Below are 12,718 nucleotides of genomic sequence, written 5' to 3' on the forward strand. Positions count from 1 at the left end.
TGTTCACATCAGTGTACATCAACAGATACACACAATATCTCAAAAAATTGCAATCCGTTATGAAGATGTATATCAATATCGTTTTTACACATTATTTCCACTGAGTTCCTAGTCTCACCACAACATTTTAATTCACTCAATTTACTATTTTCGTTTATGCACTGGTGTGAGTAGTTCACGCACTCTCTAACGAAAGATAGAAAGGAAAATTAGATCGTCTACAGTTTGTTGCAATACTGCAAGTGACTCACAGGTCTCTATGGATTTCACACTAATATGGCTACAAAATTCGAAGGATTATTTGTCTAGACCTGAGTCTAGTAGAGTTAAGTGCAAATTACAATAAATGCTTTTCTCTTACATCACACAGTAAAATACACAGTCACTGTAAATGCATTAATCATTATCTGGTGAATGTTCTTGCATGCATGCGTGCGCCTATGTGTATTCGTGTGTATCTCTGGCTGATTCACTAAAATAACACCTGAGATAAATAAATTTATGGAGCACATTAACATCGGAAATATTCATAAATGATGTGATGAAGATGTTTAACGTGAATGAAATTTTCGTACATTTCAATGTTAGCACAAAAACGTTTATTTGCCTTTGTGCACAACATTGCAGGAAATCTTTCAGTTAGTTATTGTCTACGGCAATGGTTTTATCTCACTTTCATTTGGAAGTACAATATAATGTATGTTAAATATAGCAATGAGTTAATGTGTATGATTATTTGGTTCCCTTCTGCGTTAACGATAACTTCCACCTTAGAAACTAAGACATCATACTGACAAAAAACTTTTAATTCTTTTCCAGATTCGCTTCTGGAAGGATGCCAGAGCCGTCAACGTGGCAGCGGATGTCATGGTGTCACCAAAGATGCAAAACAGCTTCATGACATGGCTTCAAGCGAATTCTATCGAGGCGTCTGTCCTCATTTACGACGTGCAGGAGTAAGTTTAAATGTAAAACGAGCCATTTCCAACGCTCAGTTGTTAAAATTCTTTAAACGTGCAGTAATAATAAATCTGTAGAACCGACTTACCTTTCTGTTTGGCTTTCTACACGCTGATCTCCGGAAGTACTAAACGAATATTCAAGGGGTTTTAGCATAATTTGTGGCACCGTACAGGATTTACATCACCAGAATCAGATCACGGGGAAAAAAAAGATTACGTGATTTAAAATTTTACTGAAACTTCCTTTTTTAATGAACTGGTCCGCTTTGGCTGTAGGAGGCATTTTGTTAAAAGTCGCGACCGGTTTCACGTCAACTGAAGACGTATCTCCAAGCGCTCTGTTCCAATAATAAGGAAAAATTTTTTTACAAACAATTCTTACCTATGTTCTATGGAAAAAAGTGATATTGAAAGGTAATATTATAGAGCTGTCCTCCAAGAGTAGCTAACAGATTCTTTCTAATAAGTCATCGCTGAAAGATAATTACCTTGGAGCCACACCCTATTATTCGTGTCATGTTGTAAACTAATAGCACCCCAAAAGCGGTAGTCCTTATTTAAAACGGAGGGGTAGCAGAACCTATAAAAATTATATCTCAATGAAATCTCAAAGGGTCAAGCCAAGCTGTAAACCAGTATTGCATCGAGATAACGTCAAAGCCTGAATCCAGTAAACGAGACGAGCCTTACTGCGTCACAAGCAGGAAGGGGGTTGTACGGCAGCAGACAAGGCAGAACTGACGGCCATGCAATGGGGAGGATGTTTACTGCTGGCGTCGTGGGCGACGGGAACAAAACTGACACTATAGAGGCCGTGAATGAAAGGGGGGTGGGGATCTGTATGTGTGCTAAACTACTTAAAAATATGTAAAAAGGCCAGGTTCTATGAATAACAAATATAGAAAGTGGACAATTAAAATGTAAAATATTTATAAAACCTGTACGATACTCTAAATTTCCACTTTGGCAAGCTCAATTTATTAATATACTGAATGTGGATAGTTAAAATGTAAAATATTAATAAAGCACGAATGGTAGTACAAATTCCTTCTTTCGCAAGTACAACGCCATATTAGTGAACGAAGGCAAGGGCTAATCAGGAAAGCTAATCGCTTGTGGTAATAAAATAGTGGGCGTTAGGAGAGATGCCTGTCTATTTAGGCAGTCAAAATTTTCTAAAAGACCCCTGTGTCAAAAAAGGGTTCAAATTGCTCTGAGCACTATGGGACTTAACTTCTGAGGTTATCAGTCCCCTAGAACCTAGAACTACCTAAACCTAACTAACCTAAGGACATCACACACATCCATGCCCGAGGCAGGATTCGAGCCTGCGACCGTAGAGCTGTATTTAACTTTTCATTAAACTTCTGTAACATACTTTTGTTAATTTTACTACTAAAACCAGTGTCATATCCATTTGCGTATGCTATGAAGCTGATCATGAGCTTTACGGGACAGTGGGACACTGTGTAGTCTGTGGAGTAGAGGCCTGAATACCGCCTTTTTGAATTGTAATGTGAGGTTAGATGTTTTGTGTATAACGACGTCACAGGCGATCAGCTTCCTAAAAATATCATAACTAATCGAACAGCCATCAGTTTTGGCAGATATATCGGAAAATGCGAGGGTCTCATAATTGCTTTGTTTCATAGTGAATTGGATCCTGTCATGTAGTTTGTTCAACTCACGCAAAAAAGTAACACATTCGAATGTGACTAGGAAATTTGCTATATTTCGACGTCATATTGTGTTCGAAAAAAATCATAAAAAATTTGGCAAGGCAGTAGGACACAGGTGAGGCCATTGTGAAACCCAGTTTTTCAGGACCTAAAATCATTTTCAGTAACTGAGAAACTTCGTCAGTCTCCTCAAAAGGTCTTCCGCTATGCTTCCTGAGATTTTCGCTGATTATGTGATGAGGTTGGTCTGCGGGTATGCTTGAATACGTATTATATATGGCAAAGGAAACTAGAGATGTGTCCTCTAGGACTAACAAGTCAGGAAGTTCACTAAACAGCCCCTCTCTGTTCGAAATATTGAAATTCACTGGATTTTAAAATTCCTATTCAAATATTCTGCCAATAAATTCTCTTGATGAAAACCGGGTCCATTCCTGGCGTTAACAATTGGTCAATCAGCATACCTTCTTTATGCACCTGTACAACACTTCGAAGTCTAGGGACACAGTGGATCACCGGAATAATAGATAGGGACTAAGAGATGATTTAGTGTTCCTTATCGTTTTTTAGTACGTGCTACCTATTTGGCGGTTGGATTATACCTAATTTTTTCAATGTGATTCGCCTCAGTGGAATGTTGCACTTTAGTGATTTATTGCTCTTCAGATACAACCACGGCTGGTTTGGATTTTACCACCTGTATTACAAGCTTATTTTTATCCTGAAGTTTTTTTTATTAATTCCGTTTATGGTAATGTTCTCTGTAGATCCTATAGAAGATGCGTATCTAGGAATACATTAACTACTAGAGTTATTCTCAACTATCTTGTTTACTCCTATAGCCAGTTCATTGCGCTGGGCCATCGTCAATAATTTTCCATCCAAAGCAGGAAGAGTAAGGGAGATTAACTGACTGAACTGTTGTTGCTGTAATTTCTATGAGGTATTGTATGATAAGCTCTTATAAAATAACTATTTCCCTTTCTTATCGAAGGCGATATTCGTTAAGTTACATGTTTTCGGAAAAAAACATAAAATCACAGTATGTTACTGAATTGCAAAAACTACGCCGTTTCAGGTCACGAAGTTTTCTTAACTTTTTATCCTGATTTTTGGTCAAATAATGTCCAGATACACATCAAAATAGCTTCAATGCACTGAAACTGCTGTCCATCCAATACGCTAGATAAATGCAAATGAGCTAGATATAGGTACTTATTTACACTATATTTTTTGGAATATAGATAACGTATTTCATTTCGAAAGCAAAACAGCGTAATATTATACATACCATTTCTTGTAACACAACTATTTTTGCGAAAGAAACACTTGACATAATTTAGAATAATTTTCTCTGTTAGGCATTGCTTGTTAAACTACATGTTAGTGGAATTATTTTGTGCTGTCTATACAGCACTCGTATAGCCCACTATTTTATTATCACAGTCTTTAGCTTCCCACATTACCCTTTGCGTTTGTCCGCTAACGTGGCACTGTAGCTGTCAAAGAGGGCATTTGCACTAACACTCGGGCTTTATTAATGTTTTAAATTTTAGCTATCCACTTTCAGTATTTTTATAAACTATATTCGTCAAAGAGGAAATTTACTTTATGACTCAAGGATTATTAATATGCTGCACTTTGTCCACTTTCAATATTTTTATAAATAGGGCAAGTCTTTTTTTTCATATTTTTAAGTATTTCAGCACATGTTCCTCCCCCCGCCCCTCCATCACGCCAGCTGTAGCGTCGGTGTTGTTCCTGTCGCCTCTGACATCATCTATAAACGTTTTCCCCATTCCAGAGCGGTCAGTAGTGCCTTGCCTGATGCCGCTCAACCACCTTCCTGCTTGTGTTGCGGTTTGTTTGTTTTTTGTTTCTTTTGTTTTAAGGCGAGAAAAAACAGTAGGGTCACTGGCTCCCATGTCAAAAATGTGAATTTCAATCGACGGAAGATAAAACAGCTAAAACAGGGATGTGGAGGAAGGTCTATAAAATACACTATAGAGAAACGGAGGTCCAGAACTAAAAGTTAAATGACCTCCGCCGTATTGCTACGACGGATAAAGAGTACAACGCAGACGACAGCCGGAGCGTGTCGTTCGCTAAAACGGCCAATAACTCAGACGGCTCTTCTCGTTTACTGGGTTTATTCTTTGAAATTGTCTATGTACGTTATTATCTACAACTTCGGTTGGCCTCTTCAGTTTTCATCCAGATTTTATTTTTACAGGTTTCCCCTTCATATTAAGTATGAACTACCTCCTTCAGCGCGTTATTTGTTTATAGCTTGATTGAATGATGGGGAGTGGTTGTAAGACAATTACCTTTCGGCGATGACTTGTTGAAAGGAAACTTTGTGACTACGCTTCAAGCACAGCTCTATAATACAACCTTTCGGTGTCCCTCTCTTCTTTCCACCATTGTCATTGTTAAGGATTGTTTGTAAAAGACGTTTTCTTATTATTTGTACAGATCAGCTGAGGATGCGTCTTCAATTGACGCGAAACCGGTCGTGACATTTAATAAAAGGTATTCTGCAACCAGTGCGGATAATTTCATTCAAAATGTTGAAATTTAGCTGCGGTTGTTCACAATATAAAATATCATGCTTCCAGCTTTATTTTCTGTCTGTCTGAACACACTAATCTCAAATACTACTAGACGGATTTTTATGGAGTTTTCACTAGCAATTCCAGTGAATCTAGGAGCACCGAATAGGTTATATTTTATGAAAATCGAATCACAAAAAATATTCATAAATACTATAAAAATGTATATATTTCCAAAGGACCTCTCAGACCACTGGAACTACTTCAGCCAAATTTGGTAATCATACCACTTAGTTTCAAGAAATAATCACTGTGGTGGTAAGAACCACCTACGTATCAAAAGGGTAGGGGTGAGAAAGAAGGGTTTTCCACGGTGCACGAATATCCACATTTTATTCAACCAGTACTTGAGAACGAGAGCACCTAGTGACTTGTAACAAACTCTACACATAATTTCAAACATTTACATGAAACTTTTCCTTCTGAAAATATCCACAAAATAATGAAAAGAAAGATGATCGCTTACTACGTTTTCGCTAGTTATGCAGAAAAACTGTAGCATCACATACGACTTCATGAGGTTTACATTTACAGCTTCTTTTCTACTAACTCAATTCGCAAGACATCTTGCAAACAGTATCCCAATTTGGTGCTGAATATACCTGCTGAATTATACACCGAAGGGCCAAAGAAACTGGTATAGGCATGCATGGTCAAATACAGAGAAATGTAAACAGGCAGAATACGGCGCTGCGGTCGGTAACGCCCATACAAGACAACAGATGTCTGGGGCAGTTGTTAGATCCGGTTACTGCTGCTACAATGGCAGGTTATCAAGATTTAAGTGAGTTTGAATGTGGTGTTATAATCGGCGCACGAGAGATAAGACACAGAATCTCTGATGTAGCGATGAAGTGGGGATTTTCCCGTACGACCATTTCACGAGTGTACCTTTAATATCAAGAATCCTGTAAAACATCAAATCTCCTACATCGCTGTGGGCGGAAAATATCCTACAAGAACGGGATCAACGCCGACTGAAGAGAATTGTTCAACGTGGCAGAAGTGCAATCCTGCCGCAAATTACAGTAGATTTCAACGTTGGGCCATCAGTAAGTGTCAGCATGCGAACCATTCAAAGAAGCATCATCCATATGGGCTTTCTGAGCCGAAGCACCACTCGTGTACCTTTCATGACTGCACGACGCAATGCTTTACGCCTCGCCTGGGCCCATCAACACCGTCATTGGACTGTTGATGACTGTGTGGCGAAATAAATAAAAAAAATTAAATTGATTGATTTTTTTTCTGAAAAGAGGAATAAATTATGGATATGGAACTGTAACTTTGGAATTTTTGAAAGGCTTTTTTACGGACTGTATAGACCGGCTTGAATGCGGACAAATTCAATGCTGCGTGAAATTTGCCTGTTATATAATTTACAATTCCGATTAATTACATTTTTGAATTCTACGCCATTGTTGATTTAATCAGAGTTCTCACCTTAGACGCAGGATTAGTCCTTCTGCCACAATACTAATTCATTGGTCGCCATCGATGTTCTTCTCTTTGTTGACCGTGTGTATCTTGCTAAGTCGGCATCGGTTTACTTCACGAAGACGGTGGAAACCAGGGAATAAATGCTACGTCGCTTTAAATAACTCTCGTAAAACTTCGATACTTCTCACTATTTTTTATTCACAAGACAATAAGACTTGCTCTGCTTGTCGCAAAAACCATAAATACTAACAAGATGGCTGTCTTTCCGCACACATCAAAAATTACGTCCATCCCCTACGAGGTAACAATCGAAAGTGTATCTTAACTCCTCCTTGGAGTATGAAACAAAAGAGAATCCAATATGAACATTACAAAGATTATATTCTACATGCCTCTCAATTTAATCTGTGGCGCAGCCTTTAAGGTATTGTATGTCTCTGCGTCGGAATGTGTCATTACAACCGGAAACATGTTGCCTGGTTGGACGAGTCTCGTTTCAAACTTTATCGAACGGATGGACGCGTTCGAGTGTGGCGACAACCTCATGAATCCATGGCCCCTGCATGTCAGCAGAGGACTGTTGAAACTGGTGGAGGTACTTAAATCGTGTTGGGCGTGTGCAGCTGGAGTGATACGTCTAGATACGATTCTGACAGGTGACACGTACATAAGCATCCTGTCTGATCACATGCATCCATTCATGTCCATTGTGCATTCCGAGGGACTTAGGCAATTACAGCAGAACAATGCGATACTCCACACGTCCAGAATTGCTACAGAGTGGATCCAGGAACACTCTTCTGAGTCTAAACACTTCGACTGCTCACCAAACTCCCCAGAAATGAACGTTATGGAGCATATCTGGGATGCCGTGCAACGTGCTGTTCAGATGAGATCTCGACCCACTCGTACTGTTACGGATTTATGGACAGCCCTGCAGGATTCATGGTGTGAATTTCCTCCAGCACTAATTGAAACATTAGTCGTGTGCATGCCACGTCGTGCTGCGGCACTTCTGCGTGCTCGCGGAGCCCCTACGCAGTATTAGCCACGTATACCAGTTTCTTTGGCTCTTCAGCATATCATTGTACGATTCATAGTTCAGGAGACATGGGGGAAAGTGGAGACAGACAGACAGAGGAAGAGGAGGGGATGGACAGAGAAAGGAAAGCGGATGAGGTGGCTGGGGAGAGAGGGGAAAAGGAAATGGACATAGAAAGGAAAGCGAAAGAGATGGATCTAGGGAGGGGAGGAGCAGATGGACAGAGATAGAAACGAGCAGTTGATAGATAGACAGAGGGGCAGGAGGAGATGGGGAGAGATTGGGGTGGACTAGGTGAACAGAGAGAAGGGACAAATGGAGATTGACAGAGAGGGGAGGAGAAGGTGGGCAGAGAGAGAGACAGAGAGGGGGGGGGGAAGTATCAGATGGATAGACGGTGGCACAGGAAGAGCTGAACAGAGAGTGGTGGTGGAGGAGGTGGACATAAAGAAGGGGGAGAAGCAGATGGAAGGACAGCAGGCAGAGGAGATGGAAAGGGAGAGTAAGGAGGAGGGTATGGACTAATAGGATTGAAGTAAATGCAAACTAGCTAGTAATAAATAGAACTCCAATCGTCCACGCGACAACTCAGGGAGGCTGCGGGGAAGAATTACAATGCTGAACGAAGTTATTCACTTGTGGATTATTTCTTATCTTAACACATGTCGTTTTTTTTTTTTTTTTTTTTTTTTTTTTTTTTTTTTTTTTTTTTTTTGAGAGATGGTGGTGAAACGTCATGATGACATGGCAGAGGAACAAGATGATTAAATATTTCTGCACGTGTTCAGTATTTAGGAAGCACTTTAAAACTTCGATGTGCCTGGTAAGAGAATTATGCTGAAATAAATAGAAAAGCTTGAAAGTTTTCACTGATTGGAGCATTTCTCAGTTCGATGAATATGGTGAGTGAGGAAATCTTACACTAAAATTTTCACACAGGGTGCACCCATGAGTATGCAGGTAATGCTCTACAATATACCACTTAAACGTTTATGAGCTTTGTTACAGTCGATAAACAGTATTTTGATTTCAGTTTCCACCATCCGAATAGTGACTGCATGTTTGCGGAACTTGTGTCTACTGACATACATTTCTGGCCAAAGAAGCAATCGGTTTAAATTTACATATTGAAAGCACTAAATGTGTCTCAAATTTCATTGGTAGAAACTTGACTGTATTGAAGATGAAATGGAGTACTCGAGCCACAATAAAAACTGCAAGTCCAAATCGTTTTTTCACCGCAATGTCGACAAAAGTCGAAAAATAAAGAAGCTCGCTTTTAGCACTAGCAGCGAGCCTCTTTACTTTTCGGTTTCGCTGCTATTGCAGTGAAAAAGCGGTTTGGACTTCGAAATTATCGGTGCGTTTCGTATGCCATAAACTTTCAGTTTATATTGTGGCTCGTGTACTTTGAAATTGTGTCCTTTCTCAGGATAATTTCTGAGAACTGTTCATTTTATCAACTGTAACCTAACCTGGCTGCTCCTTTTTCCAGTGAATTCTCGAACCTGCTGTTTCCCTGCGTCTGTTGATTCCTGTTTACATCCCATCTCTAGTCCTTCATCAGTACTCATCCCACGTTCGATCTCCAATCATTTTCACTCGAATCTCATCCGCATCTAAATTCCACACCTTGAAAATGTTACCAAGGCACCACAGCACCAGTATTCTCACAGCATGTCAACTTAGCAACCCCACATCATCGTGTATTACTTAGTTTTTTAATTGTATTAATCAACGACTGAAGAGGGTAGCATGGATGCTGCGTGCCCGTAGCCGTAATTTCGGAACGAAAATAGAGAATAAAAGGGATTGAATTTGTGTTCCGCTCCTCCCATTTTTAGGAATCCATCCAAATTCCTGAATGACAAACACTCCTCTTTGCTTCCTGCAGCCAAATACGTTCTCCGATTTGTATGCTATGACAGCTTATAAAGTTTCATCATATCAAACACCTACACCTTCGCCAGTCCTACGTCCGCAGTTAACATGAGTCCTAACACCCCATTGTAATGCCCAGTCTTGAGAACCGTGACCTGCTGCCACGCCTATGTCAGCACATCCAACCTTCTTTCCATCTCGAAACACTCCAAATACATTTCCAGGACGATTCTGTCTACCTATTCCCGGCCTTCGTAAAATCCGTGGAATCTACCCATCCTGCTAAATGTAGCTAACCCACCTCACCTGCATCATTCTGAATAAACGCTCCACGCCATCCTCTCTCAAATCCTATAACCCTCTAATCCCGACATCAGCCCTATTAATTCTTATGTCCAGGTACATCCGTCATCCTTTTTCATGTAACATGGCCTAAAATACCTGCCTCGCCCAAATTAATTTTCCATATAGTTACCAGGAATCATTACTACTATCATCACTGTACGGAGTAAACAGAACTCGATTGCATCATGTCTGGATTCCCTCGTTTTCCGTCTCATAAAAGTTAATGGTTGCATTTCTTTTACTTCTATACTAAAGGCTAAAGAGTGGTAACTTTATCACTGTCATCTGATAAATAAAAAATTAATCAATAAAAATTTATTAACAAAGAATGAGGACTTCGTGATGCTGAAATTTATTGATGATAAATTTTTTTCCCCGCGGGTTTGCCCTTGTGACATTCGACGTATATATCGCACACATCTCCTCCTCCACCATCTGTATGTCCAGCTCTTCCTCCCCCAATCTCTCTGTGCAGGAGATGTGGAGTTGTTATTTATTTCAGTCTGTAATTGCTAATGAAATAGCGTGAAACATCTCTATAATAGTCGCGTTGGCGTGATATGCATCCAGAAAGTAGGAGCCAGTGTGGAGCCACTTCTACCCCTGCTTCAACCGGTTACGTGAGCTAAATTTGTGCACGCCTCAGTGCCAAGACCTCAATGTTGCTGGAACTGTGTCGAAGAATAATTGTTGGTGTATGTTGTCACTTGTTCCTGTAAATACAGTTACATGTGTAACTTGAACAGCTGCGATGAATGAAAGACATTTGTGTTGGTACAGGAATACTGCGTTGAAACCCAATAAGTGAAATTTGTCTGTTTTGTTATTACCTTAGGCGCAATCCTGTTGTAGCGTTGACGTAAGATGAATAAGGATGGATGCAGTGTGCATGGCGCTACTGCCTCACGAGCTTGCCTGAAGACATTTCTATGGAAACGCTACTGTGCAGCTGGTATTCTGTTGATATTTCTATGGAAACGCCTCAGTGCAGCTGGTGTTATGTCAACGGGTATCTTCATGATTTTCTAGTCAATAGCGCATTGTAGTTTAAAGCTTACCCAACTGCCTGCACTTCCCTTACGCTATGTCGACAGCTCTCTGTCTCCCCTACTACTTCTCTCTGTCTACGTCCTCTTCTTTTCTCTGTGTCCATATCTCCTACCTCTGTCCATCTCATCCTACCCCTCTCTATGACCATTTCACCCTCAACCCTTTCTATCCATCTCCTCCTCCCTACTATCTTTGTCTGTCACCTCCTCCTCCCTCTCTCTGTTCATGTCCACATTCTCACACTCTATCTCTTCACCTCTCTCCCACCCCCTCTGTCTGTTTCTTCCTCTCCTTCTTCCAACTCCTTCTTCCTCCTCTCTCTGTCCATCGGTTCACCTCCCTCTCTGTATCCATCTCCTCCTCTTACACACTCTCTCTGTCTAAACACATGTAGCCCTGAGAGGCATGCTGATACTATCTGCACAACTCTATCTTTCCTCCTCTGGGGCCTATGAGGCTCTAAACCCCACAGTGCTGATTCTCATATAGCAAGCAGTATATAGACCAAACCAGGATGAAATAGTTCCATTGATTTAGGAGACGATGCTGGACCTACGTACACACATCCTGTCTTATGTATGTAAAGGTGTATGTAGGTTACTTATAGGAGATATAGCCTCGATTCAGACTACTAATTCAATCATCAGATATACCTGGTAAACGAGTGACATCTCAGTCAAACCTCTGAAATTCTTCCAAGCGCAGTATCCTCCCATACCACTGCACAATGTAGCAAAATCATCTAGAGTTATGGGAAGTTTTTTTTCGTCTTACAACACATGTGAAAGCCAAACAGATAGTAGAGTGTACTTATTAACGCTCTGCAGTCAGGTTGCTTGACTTTCAGAGGGCGTCCGATACACTTCCGCAGTTTTGCCTAATGAACAAAATATGATCATAGAGAATATCAGACCAGCTTTGTGACCAAGTAGAACACACCATGTCATTCTGGAGGAAAACGTGGAAACGCCCACGAGACTATACTCTCATGACACTTATAGAAATGTCAGATCGCTTTAGGTTATTTTCTCGAGATATATGCAGATGATTAGAATTCACACGGAGGCCTAGAAGCAATCGTACTGCTTGTGTACTTTCACTGACTGGAACAGGAAAAGTGCCAAGTGATACCGTTACACAAGTTATTCCACGCCAAGCACCGCCAGGCGGTATAGAAATAGTACAAGCAAAAGCAGAAAAAATACGCGTAACATGTACTGGCGTGTTTGATTAGGGGCAAGGTTTGTATTTTATATGTGGAACCTCAAAGAATTTTTTTACCAGAACATGAAAAGACTAGCTTTTCTCAAAAATAACTGTGCCACAGAAAACCCTTAAGTTTTACGTTGATTTAATGTTATTTTGATGTACACAAATGGCAACGTAAGCTGTTTCTGAAACAAGAGCAGACATCATAGTCAGTTGGTCTGATTACCTCTGGCAAATTACTTTGAATTTCAAACCATAGTTGATTATTACATTACTTCTCACGCTTTTCAGACTGATAGACAACCAGAGGCGAGAAAAAGCTACGAGAGAGGACTTTGCCTTAGATGAATATCACACCATTGAGGAGGTGAGCAATTCTTTGAAAAATCCTTCAGCCTACTTCTGACAAGTTCGTAAAAATTCGGCACAGTGTGTCCTTTATTTTCTGAGGGTTTATCATGGCCAGCTTTAAATTTAAGAACTGAAAATATATGAGTT

At 40.3% G+C, this 12,718-nt stretch overlaps 1 protein-coding gene across 1 annotated transcript in view; it reads left to right on the plus strand.

The window, feature by feature from the left end:
• Positions 1–12,718, plus strand: part of LOC126251876 (zinc carboxypeptidase-like) — a 129,391-nt gene that overhangs the window by 46,113 nt on the left and 70,560 nt on the right. Inside the window, exons 3-4 of the mRNA XM_049952566.1 lie at positions 820–956; positions 12,512–12,587. Coding sequence (XP_049808523.1) covers positions 820–956; positions 12,512–12,587 — 213 coding nt within the window. The remainder of the gene's footprint in view (positions 1–819; positions 957–12,511; positions 12,588–12,718) is intronic.

This window comes from Schistocerca nitens, chromosome 4, assembly GCF_023898315.1.
Source record: "Schistocerca nitens isolate TAMUIC-IGC-003100 chromosome 4, iqSchNite1.1, whole genome shotgun sequence".
NCBI classification, from domain to species: domain Eukaryota; kingdom Metazoa; phylum Arthropoda; class Insecta; order Orthoptera; family Acrididae; genus Schistocerca; species Schistocerca nitens.